At 41.5% G+C, this 26,045-nt stretch overlaps 8 protein-coding genes across 8 annotated transcripts; 5 read left to right on the top strand and 3 right to left on the bottom strand.

Moving 5' to 3' along the window:
- Positions 1 to 630: 630 nt before the first annotated feature.
- EAE98_009483 (uncharacterized protein) lies at positions 631 to 3,099 on the bottom strand (the record flags this gene model as incomplete). The annotated part of the gene is made up of 1 exon (XM_038957104.1): positions 631 to 3,099. The coding sequence occupies one exon, from the start codon at positions 3,097 to 3,099 to the stop codon at positions 631 to 633; it is 2,469 nt and encodes an 822-aa protein (XP_038806577.1).
- A 139-nt stretch (positions 3,100 to 3,238) lies between these two features.
- Positions 3,239 to 4,135, top strand: EAE98_009482 (uncharacterized protein). Its single transcript, XM_038957103.1, has 4 exons — positions 3,239 to 3,373; positions 3,514 to 3,598; positions 3,690 to 3,750; positions 3,807 to 4,135. Exons 1-4 carry the CDS (start codon positions 3,366 to 3,368, stop codon positions 3,866 to 3,868), a joined length of 216 nt encoding a protein of 71 aa, XP_038806576.1. The 5' UTR covers positions 3,239 to 3,365; the 3' UTR covers positions 3,869 to 4,135.
- An 856-nt stretch (positions 4,136 to 4,991) lies between these two features.
- Positions 4,992 to 5,537, top strand: EAE98_009481 (uncharacterized protein; the record flags this gene model as incomplete). The annotated part of the gene is made up of 2 exons (XM_038957102.1): positions 4,992 to 5,278; positions 5,336 to 5,537. 2 exons carry the CDS (start codon positions 4,992 to 4,994, stop codon positions 5,535 to 5,537), a joined length of 489 nt encoding a protein of 162 aa, XP_038806575.1.
- Positions 5,538 to 7,117: 1,580 nt separating this feature from the next.
- Positions 7,118 to 8,612, bottom strand: EAE98_009480 (uncharacterized protein; the record flags this gene model as incomplete). The annotated part of the gene is made up of 5 exons (XM_038957101.1): positions 7,118 to 7,962; positions 8,009 to 8,209; positions 8,313 to 8,404; positions 8,460 to 8,491; positions 8,547 to 8,612. 5 exons carry the CDS (start codon positions 8,610 to 8,612, stop codon positions 7,118 to 7,120), a joined length of 1,236 nt encoding a protein of 411 aa, XP_038806574.1.
- Positions 8,613 to 9,076: 464 nt separating this feature from the next.
- EAE98_009479 (uncharacterized protein) lies at positions 9,077 to 9,902 on the top strand (the record flags this gene model as incomplete). The annotated part of the gene is made up of 3 exons (XM_038957100.1): positions 9,077 to 9,119; positions 9,187 to 9,404; positions 9,465 to 9,902. 3 exons carry the CDS (start codon positions 9,077 to 9,079, stop codon positions 9,900 to 9,902), a joined length of 699 nt encoding a protein of 232 aa, XP_038806573.1.
- A 340-nt stretch (positions 9,903 to 10,242) lies between these two features.
- Positions 10,243 to 11,887, bottom strand: EAE98_009478 (uncharacterized protein; the record flags this gene model as incomplete). Its single annotated transcript, XM_038957099.1, has 3 exons — positions 10,243 to 10,371; positions 10,425 to 11,765; positions 11,864 to 11,887. 3 exons carry the CDS (start codon positions 11,885 to 11,887, stop codon positions 10,243 to 10,245), a joined length of 1,494 nt encoding a protein of 497 aa, XP_038806572.1.
- Positions 11,888 to 12,406: 519 nt separating this feature from the next.
- EAE98_009477 (uncharacterized protein) lies at positions 12,407 to 14,848 on the top strand (the record flags this gene model as incomplete). The annotated part of the gene is made up of 1 exon (XM_038957098.1): positions 12,407 to 14,848. The coding sequence occupies one exon, from the start codon at positions 12,407 to 12,409 to the stop codon at positions 14,846 to 14,848; it is 2,442 nt and encodes an 813-aa protein (XP_038806571.1).
- Positions 14,849 to 21,305: 6,457 nt separating this feature from the next.
- On the top strand, positions 21,306 to 21,854 carry EAE98_009476 (uncharacterized protein; the record flags this gene model as incomplete). Its single annotated transcript, XM_038957097.1, has 2 exons — positions 21,306 to 21,390; positions 21,457 to 21,854. The coding sequence occupies 2 exons, from the start codon at positions 21,306 to 21,308 to the stop codon at positions 21,852 to 21,854; spliced, it is 483 nt and encodes a 160-aa protein (XP_038806570.1).
- Positions 21,855 to 26,045: the final 4,191 nt, after the last annotated feature.

The raw sequence follows: 26,045 nt of genomic DNA, 5'->3' as shown, positions 1-26,045 counted from the left end.
AAGTTAGTCACTATCCTCAAATTAGGCTCACATTGATGATAGACTTCTTCATTATTGTATACATATACGGAGAAGACATTATCTCCATCAGAAAGGTTTGCTCGCATGCTTCTGAATATGTGAAATATCACAAAAAGGGAAAATCGCTTAGGAATTTTGCATCACTTGTCTTTCCCAAATCCCAATTTCAACCCACATGAGATGCATCTAGGCAACTGCTCCCGTATTATTTAGAAAGTGAGAGACCGCGCTGCAGGCGTCTTTGCCTTTTCCTCATGGCCATGAACGATTGATCCCGTCTCATTAGCATTTGATCAAATCGCGTTTGTCGACTGTCCTTCTCGTCCGATTCTGAATGGAATGGCACGTTTCATATGACTAGTAGCTAACCCTGGGGATACCGCATTAGGCATGTGATTTCTTCCATCCGATACCTCTTGTTGCCCGGACAGATGGTACTTTAGTTTAAAGAGGAACACTGTCTGAGAGATCACTTGAGAAACAATTGCTTTGTAAAATTGATATGATTTGAGAGATTCAAAGACCATAGGATATCAAAACTGCATAAACATAAAACCTGACATCAATTCAAAATATGATACAACTTTCGTACAGATCCCAGCCCTAGAATCAAAACCTTCCTGTCAATCGCAATCTAGCATCTCGCTTCAAGCGCCAACGTCTGATCCTTAAAAATCTCATGTTAGCTTGGTGTCGAATGTGTTTCGCCGCATCTGGATAAGGGAACATTTTTGTCCCTGGTAGACAATTATCAATCTCAGCTATTGCCTCTTCCAAGCTTAGGGGATTCAGAATTCGCGCTTGTCGATTCGCTTTAACGGTGGATCTTCCCGGTCCGTAGAGAATGATCAGACGATTAACAACTGCTCTTCTAATCGCATGTGGTTCGATCTCTACACCCATATGGTGGAGTTCTCGCAAAAGTACAATCCCATTCGTGATATTGTATGTTACTTTGTTACTCGAGCGGACAAAGCCTGGAACCTTTGGCGACGGGCTCGCTAACGCTCGTTGAAAACCCCATTCCACAATGGCCCTTTGCAGACTGGGTGGAAAGAGACACTTGAGGGGATGTTGATGGTGCCACTTAGGAACTAGATCGTCCGGAAGTTGCGTGCGATCTCGAATTCGTAGATGGTTTGCACCAGGTAGAAGATCGTGATTTTTGGAGCCATACCAGGAAGCTAGAAACAAGCACAAATTGTGTAACTCTTTTTCGCGGCCAAGCATCCCTAGTCGCCGAATGATTTCGGTCCAATGATGTACTGGAACTGATGAGCCAGATGTCATGATACCTGTCAGAATCTTGGTGGCCATAGTTACATCATCAAAATTATTGTGCTTAGAATCCATCACTGGTCGCCGACCGCGCCGACGTGGTCGCAAGAGTTGCTGCAGAATACAGGATATCGAGGTCGGTTTCACCGGTATATGATTTATCCGCATATCGGATAATGTCTTCAGTACAGCATTCCATTGGTGTCTGATAACGCAAATCCTAAGGTGTATGTTGTAAACGTCAAAATCAGGAGTTCTACTCCCGACTAATCGTATGGCCATCGCTTGTCGGAACTCGGTTAATCGTTCTTTCGCTGCGTACGAAGCCAAGAGTTTCTCTTGGAGTATCCAATCATCAAGTGCTGCAGGATGCTGGTCGCTGTTTACCAATGCGTTTACATATTCTTGATTTCCCTCTCTCGCAAAAAATTCCACGGCCTTGACAAACTTCGACTGACCAGGAGATATACCAAGATCTGCGAGCTGATCAAGCCTCTTAATGATAGCTTTGGTATCCGGATCCCGCAGAGCAATAGATTGAAAAGATAGGGGCCCAATTTCTTTAACTCCCAGTGCGTGAATGGATTGTATGGATACATCTAATGGCACCCAAGTTGTAGCAAGCCATCGAGCTCCCAACTCATCATCATATTTCTTAGGCTTAATATGAAAGACTTCACCATGAATAAGATTCATCATCTCTCTAGATATACTTTGAGTGCCTTTAAGCTCATGCTCTAGACCAGGAGGTATGGATATTCCTGCATGTACCAAGCTGCGGGCGACCCGAAGACCCAACGGGCTTCTAAATCTTGTCAACAGTCGAATCAGATCTTCCGTAGGTCTTGCAGTTTTAGGAAAGTCTTTTTTCTGGAAAAGCGAGAAGTGCCATTTGTATGCAGACGAATATTCTTCTCGACGATATAATGGTACCAAGATGCTGGAATATGATACATGAAATCTACTTCCTTCATAAATCTTCCGCAGAGCTTCGATATCTCCCCCGAAAGTAATCACTCTGTAACATAATTTCTCGAAAGCTTTAGCCTCTGGTGAATGATGCACCATCAATCTTCGATGCCATTGAAATGCTTCGGCGCCCCTGTGATTCATTAAAAGATGATACATGAGCCTCGTGTAAAGTCCATTCCAACGTTGACCGGTTTGTTGCAGTAGACCATCCGCATATCGAATAATGCTTTCGAGCACAGCTTTATCTTCTAGGCCTAAATCTAAGAAGGCCCTCCACATTGTCCAAGATGCCAAACCCTCGACTGGCAATTGGATGCTTCTGGTGACTATTGCTTCCCAAATCATCCTCACTCCCTCATCACCATAGATTCTTTGCCTATATACTAAGAGCACCGCCCAGAGTTCAATATCCTTCTCATAAATCGGGTTATCCACTAATCGTAGTGCGCCTTCCCGAGCCCTTTCGGATACACGCGATTCATATTCAAGTTCGCCAGGTGTGAAGTGATTTTTCCATCTATTGTAATTTTTGGTAGTCATCGATTTCGTATCGGCATGAGGCATGACGGTGTGGGAGCCATTCGGAGCTCTTTTCGAAACCACATGCCGTATGGCTGGTTGGGCGGTAACAAGGCTATCATGTTGCGAGTCATACTGGTTGGCAGCCTCAAGCCCAATGCTGACACTTGCGTAGTTTCGATTGCATCTCTTACCAGCACAATCATATTGGATGTTGGCGGACGGCGGGGTATTCGATGCGTGTACTAGATATCGAAGGAGATTCAATGATGAATATCTAGAGATGAGTCGTTGTAAAGCAGGGCGCATTATGATGCGCCGTCCCTTGAGATTTCGGTCAGATACTTATACAGATCCATCACTGCCATAGAAAGTATCGCATGCTTTTTATTAAAGCTTACAAGTTAATCGAGCATTGTCTTTCTTCAAAATATTTTGGGGCTGCTTTGGAAGTTGAAAATGCTTAGTCATAAACACTAGCGCGGCTTTGAATCCGAGCTTCCTGCGAATTCAACATCGAACCACTTCCTCGAATACCCCAAACAAACCGCAGTAACGCCTCGAATACAGACACAATGGCTGGGTAAGTAACAATTCTAAGTCTTCACAGGACCGTGGTATATGTTGAGAGGTTGCGGAGATCATGGCTACACCCGACTCCACCCTTCACCGAACCTGCGAGAAATTGTTGCAAGACCATTTGCTGACTCTTCAACCCAATAGCTACAAACTCCGCGAGAACCGCGTTCCTTACTACCAGGCGCTCTTCCAAGAAGGTGCTAAGAAGCACATTCGTCAATGGAACCAAGTACGTAAATTGCTCTCTATTCCCAGGCATGGGGGTGGGGGTAGAAAATACCCACGGCTATTATGAAGGACAATTCTGATAAGTTATGCAGACTTCTCGCAGCAAGATCATGCTCTACCCATACTACGTCGCTCTTTGGGGAGGTTTCGCCGGTATGTATAGCATTTTATAAGAGGCAGGAACGGTTTGACTGATATTGGAATGATAGGATCTATGTACATGATGTCGAGAATGGTTTTGGGACACAAGACTTGGTTCGGAAAGGGATAGAGGTTGCGAGCGAAACGATAGAGTATGTGGATGCTTGGGATCTCGAGGAGCGCGGCGGTGTACATTGAAGTCAAAGGATAGATCAATTTCATTATACCTCGAATATTTGGCGACAAACCCCATGGAAATGCAACACCTTACTGGCCTCAATGATATATGTACCTACTCAGTTCCACGTCAGAAGAATCATTGTGCAAGAAGTCATTTCACATTTCAAGATTTTTGTGAAGTTTCCTCTTCAATTTTCGTCTAATTATCTCATATCGTGGAAAAATGACGCTTCTTCACAACGACACTTAGTCCTACATCACAAGTGTGTGAGATATTCAAGTTTAACATTGGCGACACATGGTTCTGAGCGTGCCTGACCTCATTTCGCATTGTCGAAATGGTTCAATATTTTCATCATGTTATTGATTCATTTCAAAAACCTCTTTGCGTGGGAAGGTCGATGATGACGAGCGGTTATATTCTTTCTAGTAAGGGAGAGACTGTTCGGTCAATGTCTTCGCTGCTCATACACAGTGCTGCACTTGAATTCAACATGAGTTCAATCATTGAATCACATGACCTGATAATTAGTTTCACGCTACTATTAGAACAGCGCAGAAGCCAGATACATTAGATTGTACACTATACATAGTAATCTGATGTAAATTACACAGATCGTTTTCAGAGACCTTGTTCTTTGGAATATAAATACAGAAAAGAACTTTCTCAGGACTTCCAGACCCCTTCCTGAAGATTCAAGAAGTCCTAGATTGTATAATCTATTACAGCGAGAGAGAAACAATACCCCCTTTAACTATATGAATAATATTCGCAAAAATATTGATGTCATGATTTTCTTGCTGGCTTTAGAACATAGATCTAGGCTAAGCTAACAACAAGCTAAGTAAAGATTCTTTTCAGAATGTACTAATAATCTCCTTTTCGTTCCTCAGATGTTACCCTTACCACACCATTACCATTTACCATTGTTTAAAAATCACAAATAGTATCATACACATTTCAATCGTTATCTATCTTCGTTCTAGTTATCATCCTCATCCTCAATTTCTTCACCTACAAACTATATCAAAAAGAACCTATTTACTACCCCGAGTCTGTTCATCTTGTGAACATGAACGAACAAAACAAGCCGCTCCTTACCATTCACGATCTCCTAGCGCGCGTGGCGCCACAACTACAACGTACCGATTTACCAATTACCATCCGAATTCTCACCTATATCGCCGCTGGCCGTGGACTGATGGCTCAACTCTATATAGACGGGCCGGTGAAGTGTTTAACAATGTTGGGTGGTGTAGGCCTGGGGCCCGTCAAGCCTTATTTTTGGCGGTTATTGATTACAATTTTGCTTATACAGCAAATTATTTCAGTTATATTCTGGCTGTTTGCATTCAGATTGTATATGCCCGGATGGATTTCCTATCAAGTTCTAATGCTAACGTACATAACCATTAGTTTCATGCATGCCGTGGTCTGCATTCCGATCCTCTTTCTGCCCACGTCACTTACACAAGATTGGGAGAAGAGCTTGTACATTTCTTCGTGGATCATCACTGCCACTGCGTTGCCAGGTGTTGTCTCTTATATATGGTTTTCGTGGAAGAAGTTGGAAGGAGAGCTAGAAAATCTTATAGAGAGTCACGCCGTTCAAGATTGATACGAAGATGAAATTAAATCTGATTCTTACTCTATCAATCGATCTTCATCTCCGGTGATTGAATTACACTGTGAACGAACTTCTTATGATCTCAAACTCGAGTTGGATAACTGAAATAGAATTATCTTTTGCGTCTCGGATGTCGTAATGTCTCGACCAGACAAATACCTTTCACTTTTCTTAAACTCGCTTCCCTTCTTCACTCTCCTTTATGCACGAGCCACCACACCCTTCATCCAGTTGCTTTTAGTGTTCGCGCATCGATATCAATCAAGTCATCGAGGTCCCTTCAAACAATCTCAATCCAGCATTTAAGGTAATGATCATTCATCTTCTACTTTACTCTCATCACATTCTTAGCGCAAGGGTTACTATACACATTTGACACAACAAATCCCCTATACTCATCATACTCGCTGACATCTCAACTCCTCAAATTCGTCCTTTGCTTTTGTTATGGTCCAGGGGTACCATCCTATTAACACAATCACGGATTAAATGTCTCGATGAATCGTCGAGAATCCATGAGAATCCATCCGCATGGTATCCTATCCCTTCTTGCTCACTTCATAAGAATCCCACTTCTCCACCTCTCACTTCCTTACCATCAATATGCGCTCCTCTACTAGCCTCCCTATCCCGCACATAATCTCAGAACCCTTTACTCGTTACATAGGTATCAAGAAAATCTCCAACTTCGCGTCTGTCCACCGAAAGTGCTATTTTTCGACGAAAACGCCGACAACGCACAAGCCATATCCATTTCCATTCGCCGCCATGGATACATCAATGCCTTCGCCCGCACAATTTTATCAACTCCTTGGTTTATCACCTACTTCTCCCCCTCTTCCCCTCTTCCTCTCCTACCCTTTTACCTCCAAAACTCACCTATGGCCCCCAAGTAAATACATATAAGATCCACTCTTCATCCACTCTTCACCCATTCAAGTCTTTTAAATTTCAACGCTCTTCGGAATTTTAGGGGCGTCTTAGGTTTCAAGACATCCATAATCCATCACAAGTCCACAGTTCTCGAAGCAACTCAACGGACGAAATACAATCCACACGACTTAGCAAGATTAACCAATGACCATAGAACCGGGCATGACGGCCAGTACATCCTCAGCGCATTATACAACAATCTACATAAACATCGAGTGAGCAGCATCAACTATCTTTCAACAAAACCTTGGATACCCAAACTCGTTCGGGTAATCATAGCAGACATATAAAATCATGTCTTCTTGAAGATTCGAATAGTAAAAGTTCACAAATTTATTTCAAGTCACATCACAAAATGCAATATCTCCCTCGTGTCTCTGGCACACCTGTTAATTTAAACATGTACAACTTTTAATTCAATTCAAATTATCCCATTACCCCTACTGCACATTGTATCCGCAAACCATGGTATATTCGACAATCTTGAATTTTGCGTCCTTCGTTCTCTGATGCGATAAAACCTCCTCCCCACTTCATTATATCAGTACATATCCTACAACCCCAACTTCGCTCGCAATCACCAACCCTGGAATAGACATTTATTTCCAATCCTGAATCCCCCTTCCCTTTTTACCGTCTCAAGCACCCGCACTATCCTGTCTCAACATTTCGGCAACATCCGCATCCAACCCCTCCATAGCATCCCCTCCCATCTCCGGAAAATCATCATTCAATTTCCTCTTCTTAATGCTACTCATCGAGTTGCTGCGTCCATAACTAGTAGAAACACTACTTAGCAAATCCAAACCGGAAGTTGGTGACATGGACATAGATTGGGATGTGTAAATCGAACCATTAGTAGCAGCCGCCGAGGAATTGAGGTCAAAGTCTGGAAGTGACTCTTGTTGAGCGGCTTCTTCCTTCATGGGGCGCAATGGAGGTGATAGAGGTTCAACTTCCGGACGATCAGGTTCGGATTTAGGAGTACCCATTTGGTTTCCTGGACTGCCATCTGCGGGTGTGCTCTCGCTGCTGTTTGCGAGACCCTGCATAATACTGTCTTCCACATCCCTCTTTTTAATGTCGATTTCATTACGTCGCGAGGAGAGCAGATTAAGCTGAGCCTCTTCTTCTGTTAGGGCATTACGATTTGTCTCTAGCAATTTCTCCAGTCCTTCGATCAGCAAGTTACGCGATTTAATAACTTCAGCCACAGCTCCTTCGGCGTTTGCCAAAGTCTTGAGAAGGCCATTGAGTCGAGCAGCATAGACTGGCGCAGACGGAGTTGGCGTATTTGGATTTGTGAGCTTTTCGTAATCATTGTTCGCCGAATTCGTAGAAGTCTTTGTAGAAAGTACCAATTTGGATATTGTTTGCTGGGGTCCTACAAGAGGTTGAAGTTCGCTTGGCGCCGACGATGAATTGTTGGAGAAAAGGGATCCGCCCAATCCTTTCCTGTTTGAGGATCTTGATTTCTCTAGTTCTGCGATTATCAGTATAAGCTATTTCAAATCCGCAGACTGACCTACCCTCGATTCGAGCCTCGACTGCCTCTTGTATAGGAATTTCGAAAATCTGTCTCTGTCTCCAAACTTCCACGACTCTCTTCAACTTATTTTGGACATCACTTGTAGCTCCCTTATAAGCTGTAGCTGTAGCCTCTGCGATTACGGGAGAAAATGCAATGAGAAAATCATCCTTGCGCCGAGCTTTGGATTGTTGTGCGACCTCTGTGAAAGACATAACCATTAGACATGATTTAGATAATCGAACCATATGTTTGCACATTTTGGGGGGTAAGGATAAATTCGAGTTAAAATGAAAATAACTTACCGTTTGCGAGGTACACCAGGTTCAATCTCTTGTTACTTCCAGAATCCTTCAATTTTTGAAGCCAAAGTTGTCCAGTACGGTCGGCATATCTCCTAGACAAAGGATAAGCACATTGAAAAGTCGACGAGGTCAATAATATCTGCCTACCTATGAAACATAATCCATTGCGCAACGGTGACCTGAAGATCATATTAGTCGGCCATTCATTACCTGGAATCCAAGAGTGGTACTTACAATACTCTCCTGTGTCTCGTTCAAAGCGGAAAGTTTTGCCAGAACGGCATCATCGTTGTAGGCCATGTTTCTTACTTGGGACTTGATGGAAAGGAATGGCGAGTATTCAATGGAGTTTTTGTTTGTATTCAAGCGTTTGCTTGTCGGCGTCTGCTTGCTAAATTGAATTTACAAGGTAAAAGAACGGCTTTGTTATACAGCAGCAATCCAGATTTCACTTATTAAATGGCGAAAAACAATTGATAAAAAGATGAAACTTTCCAGAGATAATCTCCAGATATTGATGATCTTTTATGTCTACTCGATTTGATGTGAAAAGGGAAAATTCAGTTGAATTGTGAGTTCTTATGTTGTTTGCATCTGGAGTTCGTTCTCAAGCTCTCCAAATAATCCTTAGTGTCGGTAACTTCCGTACTAGCACCCCGGCTTTAGGCGCATGTGTAATTGGCATTCGGTATCATCGTATTAGGAACAGACAGCTTGCGATTTCGAATCAAGAGTTGCACATAACCAATACTTCAGATTTCAATATGGCTGATAGATTCCCTTCTCTTGAGGACTTTGACTCTGGTGGTAAGTTCACTTTTGAGAGATTAAATGACAAGTAATGTGTACGCTTTATTAACAACACGATTTACAGCGCAAACGACTCAAGGCGACTCTACTTTCGAAGGAGGTGCCGATGATTTCCTGAGTCGTGAGAAGGCCCTTTTGGGTGACGATGCGGATCAATTTGCTACTGGCAATGACAATGCCGCATTTGTAGAGGATGGCGATGATGATTTATTGGGTGGAGGTGGAGGAGAGGATGTTCATGAATTTGAGAGTTCTTTCCCTGCCATTGATACTCGCAATGAGGTATATCATCTTCCCATCACTAGTTTCGTTTTCAAGGGAAGCTAATACTCACAAAATTAGAATGTTTCACCAAGCGGACAAATCACCAGCACATACACCAATTACCAGCCCCAAGTTTCCGACGAAGAAGAGCCAGAGGTCATCAAGCAATGGCGCGAACGTCGAGATCTCCAACTTCAAGCGCGTGAGGAGAGATCCGAAGAAAAGAAGCAAGAAACTATCAAGACTGCCCAACAAAACATTGATGATTTCTACGAGAATTACAACACCAAAAAAGAGAAGACCATTGCGCAGACTCGTCGTGAAGCTGAGGAGTTTTTAGCAAGCCGAGAAGATACATCTGCTGGTGGAACTAGCTGGGAGCGTATCGCGAAATTGGTTGATTTGAGTGGAAAGGGTGCTAGAGGTGGTGCAAATGGCACTGGAAAGGAGAAGTTCAGAGAACTGTTGATGAGCTTAAAGAAGGATGAGAAGGCGCCTGGTGCTACTGGATATTAGAGGGTGTTGGTTGGGTGGATTGGGTGATCTCTCTATGGATTTGTAAGATCGTACAAGATGGTTGTTTATTTCGTTCAAGAATTGCCTAATCGGATCTTCTGGGCAAAGGGGCGTTAAAAATGAATGGCACAGACACGCATACCTATTAAAGATTTGTTTATAATACCTAACATTGCTCCTAAATGCTGGACTTTGAAATGTGATTACTATTTACTTATTGAGAAAGTTATAATACCATTGCTGGTTTCAAGCTATTCTTTTAAATTGCACGGCGTGTTTCTTTTTCGCATCATTTCGTTAATTCCTTCGCCATCTACCCCTTCCCATGATCCACAGACACTTATTCCGGATCACCGTAATTCTCATCCAACGCTCTTTGTCTTTCTTGTTCCTCAAATTCCTTCAATGCAGCTTGTCCTTCCTCGGTTGTGGCATCAATAATTTGTTCCTCGAGTTGCAGCATACCGCCCTAGATATGTGTTAGCAGGTCAAATGAACACAGACACTACGATATGAACTTACCTCGCTGAGCTGGCCTACAACTTCTTCTGCTTGTTCGACGCTCATTTTGCCTAACACCTTATTGACTTCATCCAAGCTACCACTTTCCAAAGCTCGTTGCAGTCCAGGTGGAAATGCATCGAACAATTCTCTCGATTTAATCACCTCCGGATCCTCGCTCGTTGCAGGTGGAACAGTAATGTTGATAGTGGTACCAGGATCAACAGCATGAAGTTGAATTTGCTCAACTCCACCTTCGGTGCCCTCTTCAGCTGCTCTCTGCTTCTGGATTTCCCTAGCTCTAGTACGAACTCTGTCAAACGTTGAGTTGACATCATCGAAGAAGACCTTTTGGGCTTGGTGACCCTTAGTAGTGATACGCTTAAAGAACAAACCAACACCATCCTTTCCTAGGGCTCTGCAGTATTGAAGCAATAGAGCTTGGTGAACACATTGCCTAGCATAGTCATCCTTGTTTGCGATTGCAGAGTTAAATGCCAAAACGAGTAAGCCATCGGTCTCTCTTTCTGCAAGCACTGACGGATTTGAGGAGATGTACTGAAGACATGTACGATAGTCACCCATCTTAATTTCTGCAAATTTCTTTCCAAGCTCGCTAGCTTCTACATCATCATCATCTTCTTCTTCGTCTTCATCAACATCTGCATCGGCTCCCGAGGATTGCTCGCCGGGCTTCGAGCCATCCTTATTGGCGAGGGCATGAGGATTCAGGACTTCTACAGCTTGGACCTTCTCTTTGGGCTTCTTCGATTCTGTGGCCGTTGGTTTTGGGTCTGCCTTTGCTACAAAGGAGCTGTCAAATCCAGTATGTATACTCTCACTAGTAATCTTCTTGCTCTCCTCTTTCTCCAAAGTCTCCAGTTCGACCGCAAGTTGTTTTTGAAGGTCCTCAACCCTCTCTTGATGTACTTTGATTTCGGCGAGATACGCCTCGAATCGATTTTCTGGTTTGTCCTCATCGACCTTTGTTTTAACTTGGTCAATAAGCGCCGCCATCATCTTAGAGTATGTTGGTGGTGCCTCTTTGACATGAGTATGTACCCCTTCTGGAGGTGGAGGTGGAGAGTCATCTTCGCCAGTTGATTCCATCAATGCTTGAAATGCAAGATCATCCGGACGTTTGTCAGTCTGAGGACTGTAAGATTTTAAAGCAACCAGAAGGGCGTTTATCCTCTTGAGAAGTCCATCGTTGACGATTCGCTCATACTTGTAGGTATCTATTTTATTCTTTCTCTCATATCTCTGCTGATGAATTTGATTTTGCTTTGCTCGGATGAAAGAGCGCTTATCAACATTGGGGTGAACTTCAACATCTGAGTCGTCGCTCAACTCGAGTGCATCCTGATATTTTGTCAGCCTTGAATCTTCAGCCTTTCGAAGTGGGGGATGGACGACGATGAGGGGTATGTGTTCCAATATTGTATATGGAATGACCTTACCCATTTGCTATAGTTTATCGGCATGTTGGCGATAGTTCAGAAAGTATTCGTGATTGTAACTCTTCAATATTCTTGGAGTTGTGTTGTTGAATATTTATGAAGCTGTTTTCAGATTTCCTTTCTATCTTTATCGTATAACTCTTTGAATCGAATGTTCTACAACAATTATCCTTTGCGCCCAAACATTCCAGCCGAGCTCAAGCCAACAGCGTCCAAATCTAGCCCCACGTTTAGCTTTCATAAGCCGTGAATAAATGTTGTGATTGGTTGCATAATTGCATAAATAAGGTGATTGGAAGGAAGCGATGACGGAAACTAAATCTACCAGGTAGTAATAAATCTAAATATGCTCCTAGTAAATAATGTTATTAGGTTACCCGTTTAGAAGGAAAACTCTCAACCTTCGATTATTTTCAACTCGTTTGAAACATCCATAATCTTTATACTCCCACGCAATAATGACAGTTCGGCGATTATATCTTTCACAGCTTCATCGGTGAATTCAGCGGATGTAGTACACAATCCGTGCATCAAAACTTAACAATGCGGCGCACCTTGACAGTAGGCAATGGTTGGGGAGGGGCCTCGATCTGCGATATAGCTTTCAAGCAAGTTTCAAAACCCATTCCAGCTCCCGCAGCTTCAAGATGGACTCCCTCCGGACCTTCTCTGGTCGCAAAACGATTTTCATCCGGCTTCAAAAATTCGCCATCGCCATTGAGCCCCGCGTCTAAGCCAGCCCCACAACTATCTACAAGTCGTCTTCTCCAACAAACAAGAATTGGGTTAGCATCTCCATGGCGGCCGGCAATATCTCAATTACGACCTTTCAACAGTGCATCGCCTTTGCAAGATTCTCCAAAGGGCTCAGATAGACAGGATCATATCACACGAGAACGACAAAGGCGCGAGGAAGAGGAGGAAGATAACATTGATGAACAAGGAGATTTCGCACGAAGTGAGAAAGCCTCTAAAGCGACACAGGTCAATTTGAGCGCAAGGTTACAAAGTAGTGGGAAGAAACAAGGAAATACAGCTGCTTTCGGTGAAATATGGAGATTGCTCAAAATTGCTCGACCGGAGGCGAAATGGCTCGGTCTGGCTTTTGTATTCCTGCTGATATCCTCATCAATCACCATGTCAATACCGTTCTCCATTGGAAAAATTCTCGACTTGGCTACTAAAGATCCTTCGGAAGGCGAAAAACTTTTTGGGCTAGACATTTCTCAATTCTTCATTGCTCTCGCCTGCGTTCTGACTATGGGCGCTGCTGCTAACTATGGACGTATCATTATATTGAGAATTGTTGGAGAAAGAATTGTAGCCAGACTTCGATCACAATTATACAGGAGAACTTATGTACAAAATGCGGAATTCTTTGATGCCAACCGAGTTGGAGATCTTATTTCTCGATTGAGCTCAGATACGGTTATTGTTGGAAAGAGTATTACTCAGAATCTCTCGGATGGTTTACGAGCCATTGTCAGCGGAGGTGCCGGATTCACAGCTATGGCATGGGTGAGCTTAAAGCTTACAAGCATCCTGTGTCTCATGTTCCCACCTGTTGCAATCGGTGCATTCTTTTATGGTCGAGCGATCAGGAATCTTAGTCGAAAAATTCAAAGGAATCTGGGAACTCTGACCAAAATCGCCGAAGAGAGACTCGGAAATGTTCGCACGAGTCAAGCCTTCGCTGGTGAGACACAAGAAGTTGGCAGATACAATCAACAAATCAAGAAGATATTCTCATTGGGAAAGCGAGAAGCATTGATCAGTGCAACATTCTTCAGTTCAAGCGGATTTTTCGGTAACATGACTATCTTGGCATTACTATACACTGGTGGCTCTATGGTTAAGAACGGTATGATAAGTATCGGTGAATTAACATCCTTTTTAATGTATACAGCTTATGCTGGGTCAAGTCTGTTTGGTGTCTCCAGCTTCTATTCGGAACTCATGAAGGGAGTTGGTGCTGCCAGTCGTCTTTTCGAGCTTCAAGATCGAAAGCCTACAATTCCTGCAACTGTTGGTACTAAGGTTAAGTCTGCACAAGGCGTCATCAAATTCAACAACGTCTCTTTCGCCTACCCAACTCGACCAGCAGTCACGATTTTCGACGGTCTCGACTTTGAAATTCCTTCAGGTACTAATGTGGCAATTGTTGGACCCAGTGGCGGAGGAAAATCTACTATCGGTTCACTTTTGTTACGATTTTACAACCCTACAGAGGGAACGATTACAATCAACGGCCAAGACATAACCAAAATGAATGGAAAGTCTCTTCGCCGTCGTATTGGAATGGTTGGTCAAGAGCCTGTTCTTATGTCTGGCTCAGTTGCCGAAAATATTGCCTATGGAAAACCTCATGCCTCAAGGTCTGAGATCATCGCAGCTGCACGAAAAGCAAATTGTCAATTCATTGGCGACTTCCCTGAAGGTCTGGATACACAGGTTGGAGCACGCGGTGCCCAATTATCCGGAGGACAAAAACAGAGAATTGCAATTGCTAGAGCTTTGCTCAAGAATCCTGATATCCTTATACTAGACGAAGCAACGTCGGCTTTAGATGCCGAATCCGAAACTCTGGTTAACTCTGCCCTTGCGGCGTTACTTAGAGGACATAATACAACAATTTCAATTGCCCATCGTCTTTCAACTATCAAGCGTTCCGATCACATTATTGTTTTGGGCAATGATGGAAAGGTTGCTGAAACTGGAACCTACAATACTTTATCTAACAACCCCAACTCGGCCTTTTCGAAATTGATGGAATGGCAAATGAGTGGAGGTGATGCAGCTGACCACAGACCCGTTGAATTAGAAGGTCACTTCACAGAGTCCGAGGAAATCTCGGACGACTTGTCGCGTTTGAGTGAGTCCGATGCTATTGAGGGGGAAGCTATTGAGGAAGGAACAAAGGAGCGAAAGGAAAACAAAACCAAGACAGAAGCTGTTTTGGAAAAGACAAATAACAGAGCGAAGTAGATCAAGAGAGAGTTAGCAAACGAATTAGGAGGAAATGTATGGATATTAGCCTTCGGTTTCTTGTTTATTCTCGAGGCGTTTATAGAGTACGTGGATATAGTATGGGGCTCTTCACGGGCCCCCTTTACCACTCAGCGGAGAGATAGGAGGAGGGTTAATTACTAGCGAGGGTTTGATACCGGCTTGTTATAGTCATAGGTATATCCCGAAAGGGAGAAACACAATTGTATTATACTCCACTCATATGATAATGTATTGAGTTGTACACTTTTCTTGAACAGTCTATGGCTTCTATCTTTTTGCTATGCTACGCGTCATCTCTATATTTTCCTGTACATGTTGGGCTTCGTGGGACTACCTATTGCAATTATCAGCATTGATACAGACTTTCGAAATAACGAATTTGAAGTTTAATAGGTTCGAATGTTTGATAGCTGAATAGATAGATATTCGAGAAAAGGAAAAATCCGATAGTTGGTGTACTGTTGGGTGCATGGACTGACAGGACACTTCTCAACTTACAGAATTTTTAACCAAATTCATTTTTCAATTGTTTGATATCAGGATCTACCTTAATTTTGATATTCTTTCATTATTCAATTTCTAATGAATTTTTTACAAACATCGAGCTGCCCGACAATCGAACAATATATTGGGTTTTTAGCAGAGCAATATTCTTACCATGCTCAATACTCCGGGTCTCCTGTTTTCTCTTTCGTTAAGTGCTATCGCACATCTGGTTTTTTCACTGTGGAAACCCCGAGATTCTCTGGTACCCGATTTACTTTCATTTCAGCGCTCTTCAGTGTAGCCTTTTCAACGTGTATTTTCAAGCCTGAGCCAGATTACCTGGTATTCATTGTCGTTACGCTCTTGGGAGGGGCTTTATGTCTTGGAAAGTGACTAACGAGTTCGATCTTTTAGAAATGTATTACTGAACGAACGCCCGTCTGGACGAATTCTACCTGTTTACAACACCTGTATACTTCGTCTCAAGACTTTTGGCTCTCATCGAGTTGGCGAGAATCTCTATTCGGAAAATGATTCTCCAAGATTGTACCTTATGTCTAAGATGGGGTGTTAGCAGTTCGTAGATAACAGGTCTATGTATGATGTACCTGCTCCTGGAAATGAGCACTTGTTTTCTAGGAATAGGTAATGACATGGATATTACTACGCGTATTTGTGGTTACATTCAATACCTACAACCAAGGCCAAGTATTTCCCTAAGAGTATGACTCGAATGTTGACCTATTCGGAGACAGGCACACACATACTAGGTATCAGTAGAAAAGTAGTGGCACTACCTCTCCCCCAGTCTGTCTTTACAGACAGACACTACGTCTTCGTGTAATGTCAAATCTGATGCGGAACGTGAAAGAGCCAATTATCATGGATTGTTTTACCCTACGATCAAAATGATTGCTACAAACCCCTTCAGTGCTAGTCCATCATAAGAAAGCGGCTTATTCTAGTGCAGTACACCCAGTAACGGAATTTTGGACCGAGAAACATATCAAGTCTCATGATGAAATGAATAAATCTGGTAACCTTACCCAAACCCGCAAATTTTCAATAACCGCGCGCCCAGTGACTTTTTGGCTGTTGGTATGCTATCATGAGAATCTTTTTTTTCTTCTATTTGCTGAACATATCATAATCCATCTACATAACTAATTTGTCAACTTCTAGTCAGGCGGTGGGCATTCGATATGCCCATCTCGACACTTTGTAAAACGGGATGTTTTGATAGCAGCTGTTTTGTTGGTTTTGTTGATCTCCAAGTTTGATATATAGATTTTTAAGTGGTCTATGTTAATGGGATCCCCATCTGGTCGTCCAGCTCAGAGTCATATACGTTCAGTGGAGCAGAAACTCAACCACCAGATCGTAATCTCAAGCGGATTGCTTAACTTCAAGAAAACTGTCAATAGTGGTGCAACTTCTTTGACAAATAGTTTCTAGTTTGAGGGGCTGGTTTCTGGTTTTGCCTCCAGATAGTAGAGGAATCTAGTACGCAAAACTAGGACCAATGAAAGGGGGCTAAGCGAGGGCTCGGAAAATTTTGCAAGTTGACTATTTAATATAAGAACTCTGCCATGACCAGCTTTTCACATGACCCCTATCATTCTTGGAACTCCTCATTCAAGCCGGTATTATTGAAAAGGTCCAGCCTAGGGTTAGATATTTCATTCCAATATGGCATAAACCATACACACAATATACCTCTCATAGCATCTTGCCAATGATCCCAATTGATCCTAAAATACATGTATCAACCCTCTAATCTGTGCGATATGTTGCAGAGCGATATGTTGCAGAAATCATAATCCAGTTCGTTATGAAGACAACGCTTGAGATTATGTTTGGGATGCTTACAGATCAGCTCCGATAGGGCATTGCGCTCCCCCGATAGACGCAGGTAAATGACCCAGAACAAGCCAGATTTTGCTTGTGGGGAAACATTCGGATTAAGATTCTCTTCGAGTCCAATACTCTGATTCAAACGAGGTCTCTCAAATAAGAAGAAGAGATCTTTTAGCCGATTAGTGCTAAGCCTTGCCTGTCAGTCAGTGAACTGGTTTGAGATTCACTAATCCCCAAACCTGGTGATACGTCGTTGCGAATCTTACTCGTTCACTGGGAGTTAAATGTGATGAACAGCCATTTTAGAGATGTTCCTGTCATGTCTTAACACACTTAGAATAGAACTCGTCCCTTACCCTCAATACGACCTCTATCTCAAATTGAGCGATGCCGTTTTCTGTTCTTCAGCTACCTAGGTAGGTGGTGCTTACAACACTGCATTCAATCCACTCTTCCACGCACGAACAATCGATCATTGCCAAGCACATTCCACATGAGCCGAAAGACATTGATTATCATTGTGCCTCGAACAGACTTCACGATATTCGATCGTATGAAGGGGAAAATCCCTGGCACGCTTCATGATATTGTGAAAGCTCTTGCTCCTTACAAGTATTTGACGCAGACATTGTTAAAGTGACTCAGGGGGATACAAAATAGCCATGTTGACTCCGCAGCCGAACCAAATATGATATAGAAGATGCTAGGTGTAAGATTTCGATATTTTGTTCAGCTCCTCAATGAATCTTAAACTTAGATATCAAGTCAACTTCCTGGATTGGAACATTCCCAGTCTTCCTATTGAGACACGTTCTTCAATCCTCTTCCTTACTTCCAACACTTTTTGCTATCTTGTCAAAACGAATGAAGTGACGACGCCAAGTTACATCTCTGATCTAACTTTGGGGCCGTCGTCGCTGGTTTCGCATGTAATTTCCGCTCAGAATATACAGCCATGTCATGTTCTCGCCGTTTCACGATCATCATCGTCCGTGTCAGTATTATCACCTCTTGGAGTTCATCCAAATTTAACACACTTTTGACTAGTCGGTAGCAGGATGCTTGTCCCTTATGATTTCCCAGGCGTTCTTAAGAAGTATATGATAGAACCTTGCGGCTTTACCCCGCATAAAGTAGAAGTTTCGTTTAGTCTCTATAGGTAATTACATGAAGCCATAGCAATATCAACATACTCCTCAGCAATAGCGCTACTCTAACCCCTCACCCTACGAGGTGGGAAAAAAACAAGATAGATGGTCAATGAAAACCGTCGCATTGACTTGATATATGAGGCTGGCAGTTCTTGATTACAAGATTGATCAGTTAGGTCGATATTTAGACTGTGATTTTGAACTTGCATCACACGATGTAGTAAAATTGGCTTTCTCTCTGAATTCCGGATGTTTTCACTCCCGATTGCTTATTTGAAGACCATATACCGGTAATGGAATATCTTGTGGGTGTTTGTATGAACATGATTAGACTTTACCGGAGTCAATTTCCAAGATATTTAAACTCTGACTAAAGTATGAATACTTGGCACCGGGCTGCAACTTCCGCCGCCAAGGACATTCGTTACCTGTCAATATGGTTAGTGGGAATGGAAGATCTCGATCAGCTGTTTTGTCTCCAAAAATTGACTCTAGGTTTCTGTGGTTGGTAAATTCTCTAGACTTCATACCGTTAAAATGTTACTGTGACTTCACTTATTACGTTGCCTGAGAAGTTGAGGTTACTGAACAATGACTGACTCTGTAGTAGCTTCTCTTCTGCAGAATAGAATGAATCTAGAAGACCACTAGTGGGTGCACGAACTGATGGGAGACTTCCAGAAGTGACTAGGCAATATCTCTTGAAGTATTTGTTTGAATACTTTAGGATTTTGTATAATGATTAATTATAATTTGAACAATCAAATGATTGATTTGGTATTAGAAAATAGAAAAACAAATTTGTTATAACTTTTAAAAGTTGAGGTGTGTTCGTCACTCCACAAACTTACTTATGAAACTTGAGTCCTTGCTTCAGAAAATAAATTAGAACATCTGCAATAGGGTACATAACCTCAGTTGAAAGGTCAACTTTTGGAGCTAACGCTTACTTATCACGAACGATTCGGTCGCTCGCCTTATCGGGATGGGTAACTCTACCCGACTATACAACATCACTTGAATCGTGGTCTCAAAATTACCCCGCACCAAGAGAGCAGCCAACCAAAGTTAATCGGTATCGCATAAGGCTATTCAGAGAAAGCAAATCTAAACTTACTGCTAATAGAATCAAATTGCGCGAGCAAGTGCAATAGTTTAGAACATATAAGAATGAATAGGCGTTGATTTGGCTTCAACACAATCGTATTCCGTGCATGTGCTTTTAGTTTAAACAAGCTGCCGTTCCCTGAGCAAGTTCATGTCATGAAGAGGCTGTGAAAGGAATACTCTGGAATCTTCTGAGCAAAGGACTGGTGTAAGGTTGACCTCGCTTCCCTTCTATTGAAGTTCAGCGTATTTAAGTGAATGAATCGAGTGATCTCCTCCTCAGTCACTTCAGGGGCTTTGTTTCTCGTGAAAATCATCATCTCCCATGAGTGCCGACTATGAGCGCTGATGTAGTCCGTGCAATACACCTTGAATAATAAAGCCTGGTTGGTCAGAAATTTAAGTCACATTACTTATGAAGCGGAATCTTGATTCTGAATTTAGATTTTAGATAATTGGAAGGAGACTGAGGATTTAGAACCAGTATGTTACTCACAACAACTCGGATTCTTGAAATAAGAATGATATTGATTGGATTGTATATCAAAGAATAAACATGAATGTCTAATCAAGTTTTAGGAATCCTAACATTTTGGTTGGTCAATAAGATCCATTGGCACTTAAGGGATACATTGAGGTCAACGCTGTGTTCCATTTTTTATACATTTTAGGGGTCTGTGCTGTGGGGTGCTTGGGGTGCTTGGAGGTTCGGTAGTCATGATGCTCATGTGGAGACTGATGCGCGGATCTTTTTGGCCACTCGAGCCTCTGAGACTGATCTGTTCTTGGTGGCAAATCCAACTAATGCATAACAACAACTTCTCCCACAACCCTTATGATAATCCCAGGCACTGAGACAAAAAGCTTTGATATGGTTCTCCCAAATTAACGGTGAGTCTAGTCATCAAATTGGCTCGGACGCTTGCAAGCCAATCGTATTTGCCATGCTCACCGCAGTGCGAAAGATCTCTGACACTGGTATTGTGACTTTGAGATGTCAATTCTATTATGACTCGAGTGATTAAAGTTAAGTATTTATATTAATGTGGACTTTAGGTAATACTAATGCCTTGCTCAATTGACAACATGGGATGCTAGACATCAATTGAATTCCCAATATCGATGTTGGGAAACTTTATCGATTTGAGAGCAAGCGTGCCAAGATGAGGCAAATTCACAAAATGCGGGGGTTGTGTCGATTACACTGCTTATCATAGACTGATTAGCAGCGATCCTTCCTTCTTACGGCTTACTGCTGATAAAGATTTCGGCTCGTCACTCTGAATGCCAATCATAACTCTTGGGTCAATTGTGAGGGGATTCGCCAAGCATCACATTCTGGGGAAATTATGCTTACTCAATGCAGCATGATGTAGAGCCAAGTGAATGTTGGTCGTGATCTATTCGTCTCGCTTCGTGAGTGTGCAACCTCAAGTACATGTTTGACCAACAGGAGCCGTTACCTAGAGGCGAAGGGCATAGTAGTCATCTTGATAGGTTCACAAAATGATTGTTCTGTCGATCATCAAGCCCGGGCGTCTGCGTCGACTCGAGAATTTAGGCAGTATGACGTCTAGACCCTGTTGGGACAAGGTCTCGCGTTAAGACATGATGATCAGATCTAATGACATTAACTCAGCCCCTTCGGGAGTCAGTGAGCATCTCACAAGCAAGTATATATAGAAGCCTGTACCTTCGATTTACAAATTTAGATTATCATTCATACCATCAAGCAAAACAAAGCACACACAACTTCGATACTCAAACAAAATTCATTACGCACACAAACGCGTATCATACAACAATCAATCAATCATACACAACTAGCCATCATGGACTCCAGACTTCAAACCGTCGGCGAGCAAAACGCTCTCTTCGCAGATCCATTCGCAGAACAGGCCATTGGGTCACCACTCAGTATGTTATCTCCTTGCTCAACTCTTTCATGACTATTGTCAATTCAGAGACTAACCCACCATCCAGAGAAAACCAATACAAGCACAAGCTCCTCCTCACACCTAGACTCTCCTTTCGATGATTTTGCACAAGATTGGAAGACTACAACCCACGAACGAGACAGTTGGGCGACACGTGAGAGACGACGTTCTACTGCGTTCGGAAATATCAGCAACTCTGCTTTCATGGGCACTCACCACGAAGCCAAACATGGCCGCAGCGGTAGTTCATCACAACCACGAAAAGGATCCGTTTTAAGCATGTGGTCAGACTCAAATGATGAGGAACCTGATGATCTCCTAGTGAGAGTATCGAGCAGGAAGTCCGAAGGGTCTGAGAGGGAAAGAAGAGGAAGTGTGTTGAGTTTATTCTATCGCAAGAAGGATGAACAAGGAAAGGATATCATCAATTCCGAGGGACGCTAAGATATATCAACTTTGACAGTGGATAATAAGCTTCTGTTTGGACTGTTGTATATGGCGAATATTTGATACCTGGGTAGAGCCCGATTTTTGACGACGATGATTTACGAGTTTACTTGGCTCACATATTGTATTATATGAAGAATTTGTACTGTATATTGGTATCCCCTTAGGTGGAACTCGGGATGGAATACCAAAACATTTGGATTGTATTATGAATCAAACATTTGAAATTCTCCTTCAAACCTATTTTTTGTACTGGAGTGAGTTATTGAGATGATCTTGGTGCAATAAATACTCTTCTTTTCTCTTCTGAACTGTGTCCGAGATATTGATTAAATTTCTCACGAAAGACAAGAATATCCTTTTTGTCTACAATCCAAAAACAACTCATTCATCTGATTCTTGAAATTCGAAACTCCTAAATCACCACTGCCTTGTTGATTGTATAGTTTAGCCTAACCTATATTTGTCTATCTTACTATCTGGAAGGGAAAAGACACCACAGATTATACTTTCTTGGCGTGGGTGAAACTTTCATGCCGTTATCTTTCCTCTACTATCAAACCACAAATACACATGAATTCGAACATGTGCCAGTAAACACTAGCTGCAGCACGTAAGAAAAAACCAAAAGTACGTACCGCACAACGTACTAAGAACATGGGGAATCAGCCAGCCCCACGGACCCTCCACAAACTCTATTTCCCACAGACTCGTTTTCGTGTCCACTTTATCTACCAGATAGCATCAGCCCTTTTAACTAACTACCAACTTAGTGCCATTCGGGTCTCCCTACTTCCGTTCGTCCAACTGAAATCGAGACGGAGCTTTCCATTGATATTCAGATTGTGAGATGGTATTGGTACCTCTATTTCGGTGTGTTTGAAAGCTTAATTCACGCAAGTAAGACATGGCGAAATAACCATCAAGATATGGCGCAATACAAAGAGAGTTTGACTAATGATGAACATGGGCGCGGGGTATTCGCGATATCTTTGCCAAGCCTGTAGTTAACCATCATAGATAAGATAAGGTGACGACGCTGTTGCATTGACAGGTGCGGTGCAAAAGCATGTTTTTGAAGGAAAATTCCGAGGCCGAAACATAAAAAAGGTTATTTGGCCACGTGTATCAAGTACGATATCTTAAAGCAAATGCGGGGGAGAGAGCATTGTCCTGCTTTGAAACATTAAGGTTGGTGGTATGTTGAGTGCATTTAATAGACTAGATACTGTAAAGTAATACGGATTTCCCAGCTATTTTGGGCATTGGAAATGTGATGGTGAGGTCGTTATCGCACTAGCTGAAATTCTCCCCTTTTCATGATACATTCGCTTATGTTGCTTTCTTCACCTCCTTCAATTAGGAAAACAAAGCGGCCATATTTGACCACCTTTTGATACTTCCAATAATCCGATTGTTTCTTCAAATCTGATGTAAATTATACTTTTTGATAAGATGTAAGACAATCAAAAGATGGAAAATATTTTAGTCTCTTTGCATTTATGATTCAATCAATTGAAGGTTCTAGTAAACTTTGACACCTTCCAAAAGTGTTCCTCTCGTCATGAACCAGTCGAGCCAGTGTTCTTTTTCTCTTGTTGCCAAACTTTATTCGCCTATGTCTTCTCGGCTTATGCTTCGCTCAGATCTGCACACATCCCGATATGCCCCGCAATGTGTATGGTCATTCACATCGGCCCCTGAAGTTTAACTTTGCATACTCGGCAGATCAATCTTTCAAAATTTTAAAACTCCCCAAGATATCTGGACGATTGTTTTTGGTTTTCACTGGATCTGGTACCACCGCAAGGCTAATTTGTTGAATTGCAACTCCAAATCGTCCGATCTGTTTCGGATTCTAGTGAACTCATGAACAATCGATATCAAAAAGTCAGGCGCGGCATAGGATGGGAGTTGAGTCTTGCTAGGAGAGCATCTGCCACTGTCTAGAAACCATCGATAACCATCCAGTGGATTGCTACAATTTCATCTTACCCAATGGAAAGCATAGGCCATCAAACATGGTGTATGATGAGCTGACTGACCATGGCCACTTTGGTTTTTGGATGGAGAACTAATTGGGCGGTCGTAACAGAATATCCCGCCTCAAACAGTTTTCTCAGAAGATCAACGCAAGTACCTGACCATAGACATGAATAAGTTCATCAATATTAATACAACGAATAGGGTTATGATTCGCTTTGACCAACTTCAGCCAGTTGTAAATTTCCCCTACAAATCACTCCTAATCGTACGTGATTGTGAAGTAAAAAAGCGATCATCTGAGGTTGAAGAAATGATAAGATATCCCGGGTTCAATCTTACAAAAATGAAGGAGACTTGAAGGGATATAGGCGGAGGGTCTCAAAAGAGTTGTATATTCAATAAGTGCATAAGTGTTTAAACAGACTGTTTTCCCGTCGCGTAAACACATAACGTGATGCAGAGGGAATCAGCATTGTTGAAGCTTTACCAAAGTGTGATTATGTGCTTCGTATACGTTGTCTTACAGCCCTTGTACACGAGATTGTTGACGCGAAGGGGAAACCACTTGTAAGCCCCTTCATCCTCTATTTGGGATGTCTCAAAAAGAAATAATTTACGAAATCGGTATAACACGTGGGACTATTGTGATTGCACAACGTCAACACAATATATGAGACATTATGATTGTACGATATCGATACCGCATATTATGCACGTGCAACTACACACATAGTCTCAGAGCCTCTATGCCCGGTGCAGAGACAAAATAGAAGGCCCTCATAACCTCCTCCTTGTGACCTCAAAACTGCATAGTATCAATACAATATATGCGATGACATATTATTAGATATTCAAGCACATGATTTGACCTAGCAAAGTAACACTATGCCATGTACCAACTTTCCATAAAAACTAATTAGGAGAATATTCTTGCAGGCTCAAAAACACATCGAAAAAGCCAAAAGGAATTCAAGAAAACAATGAAGCGATCGTGAGAAATACAGAAGTTATCCCGAAGCTTCCTCCACATGAACAACATCAATCGCGCACCAAAATGGAATCAGTCCTAATCATTCAAATATCAATCCAAGCTAGAGCGCTAAAAGAGCCGATTGTTTAATCCGAACTGTAATAGTTAAAGCCTTCGATCTGTGAAATCAATTTGGTACATTGGAAGATACTAATAAAAGGTTTAAAAGGTTTGCTTTGTATCGTACACTAAATACAACTTGCCCATCACATAACTAGCTCGCTAGATCCTAAAATTGGCCGTGCACAAAAATTCGGAACGGAAAAATCATTTCCCATCACAGAAATTTTTACCTTGCTTATATGAGGGCCTGTTTCTAGTGATTATCGGCTTGCTATAAGTGAGAATATCAATCTTTTAAAAATAATAATCTTATATATAAATCTGTATAGCATTATGTTATTTATTAAAGAAATTTTATTATTTAAATCTTATAATTTAAATTAAAATGAGGTTATTTCTAAAATATTTTTTAATTATAAAAGTTATTATCTTTATAGTTTTTAATAATAAGTTTATATATTTTTATAGTATGTAGAATAGTATTATTAATGATTTTTTAAGGTATATTAGATTTTTTTTTTTTTAAGCTTTATATATCTCTTTCGTATTTGAGGGATAAATACTTTTATTTTGTTATTTTCTAATCTGTATATATATATTTTTATATATGTTTTATAGTATTTATATTAGGAGATTGAGGTGGTCAGTCGAAGTTTATGATATTGGATTTTTTCAGGAATTTTTTGATATAAGGAGTTTTATGTATTAGTGTATTATTCAATATCAATATAATATTTATATTATTATTTTTATTAAGCTTTTGTATTTATGATTTAAGTTTAGGTTCTAAAAATCTTTTATAAAAGCGATATCAGTCAACCCTTCTTTTATTATAGTTTCCTTTTTTATATGTAACACTTTTTTTATATGTTGTATTGTTAGCAATAGGTTTATATTTCTTTTTCTTTTGTAGATTATATTCTTTTATTTCCTGTTGTTAATTACTTATAAAGGTTAGTGTGTATAATAGATTATATTCTTAATTTAGTTATTTTAACTTTTCTTTAGTTTCTTTTTTTTTTCTTTTTTTCTTTTAGTTATATATATAGTGTATGGTTTAGAATGTTTTTTTAGGTATATACTTTTAAAGAATTGATTATAGTTGTATT

This window comes from Botrytis deweyae (assembly GCF_014898535.1).
Source record: "Botrytis deweyae strain B1 chromosome Unknown BDEW_028, whole genome shotgun sequence".
NCBI classification, from domain to species: domain Eukaryota; kingdom Fungi; phylum Ascomycota; class Leotiomycetes; order Helotiales; family Sclerotiniaceae; genus Botrytis; species Botrytis deweyae.
This window is presented reverse-complemented; position numbering and strand designations above follow the sequence as displayed.

Coding starts and splice junctions, on each gene's coding strand:
- EAE98_009482 (XM_038957103.1), top strand. Junction 3,599..3,689: donor ACATTCGTCAATGGAACCAA/GTACGTAAATTG, acceptor TAAGTTATGCAG/ACTTCTCGCAGCAAGATCAT. Junction 3,751..3,806: donor TCTTTGGGGAGGTTTCGCCG/GTATGTATAGCA, acceptor TTGGAATGATAG/GATCTATGTACATGATGTCG.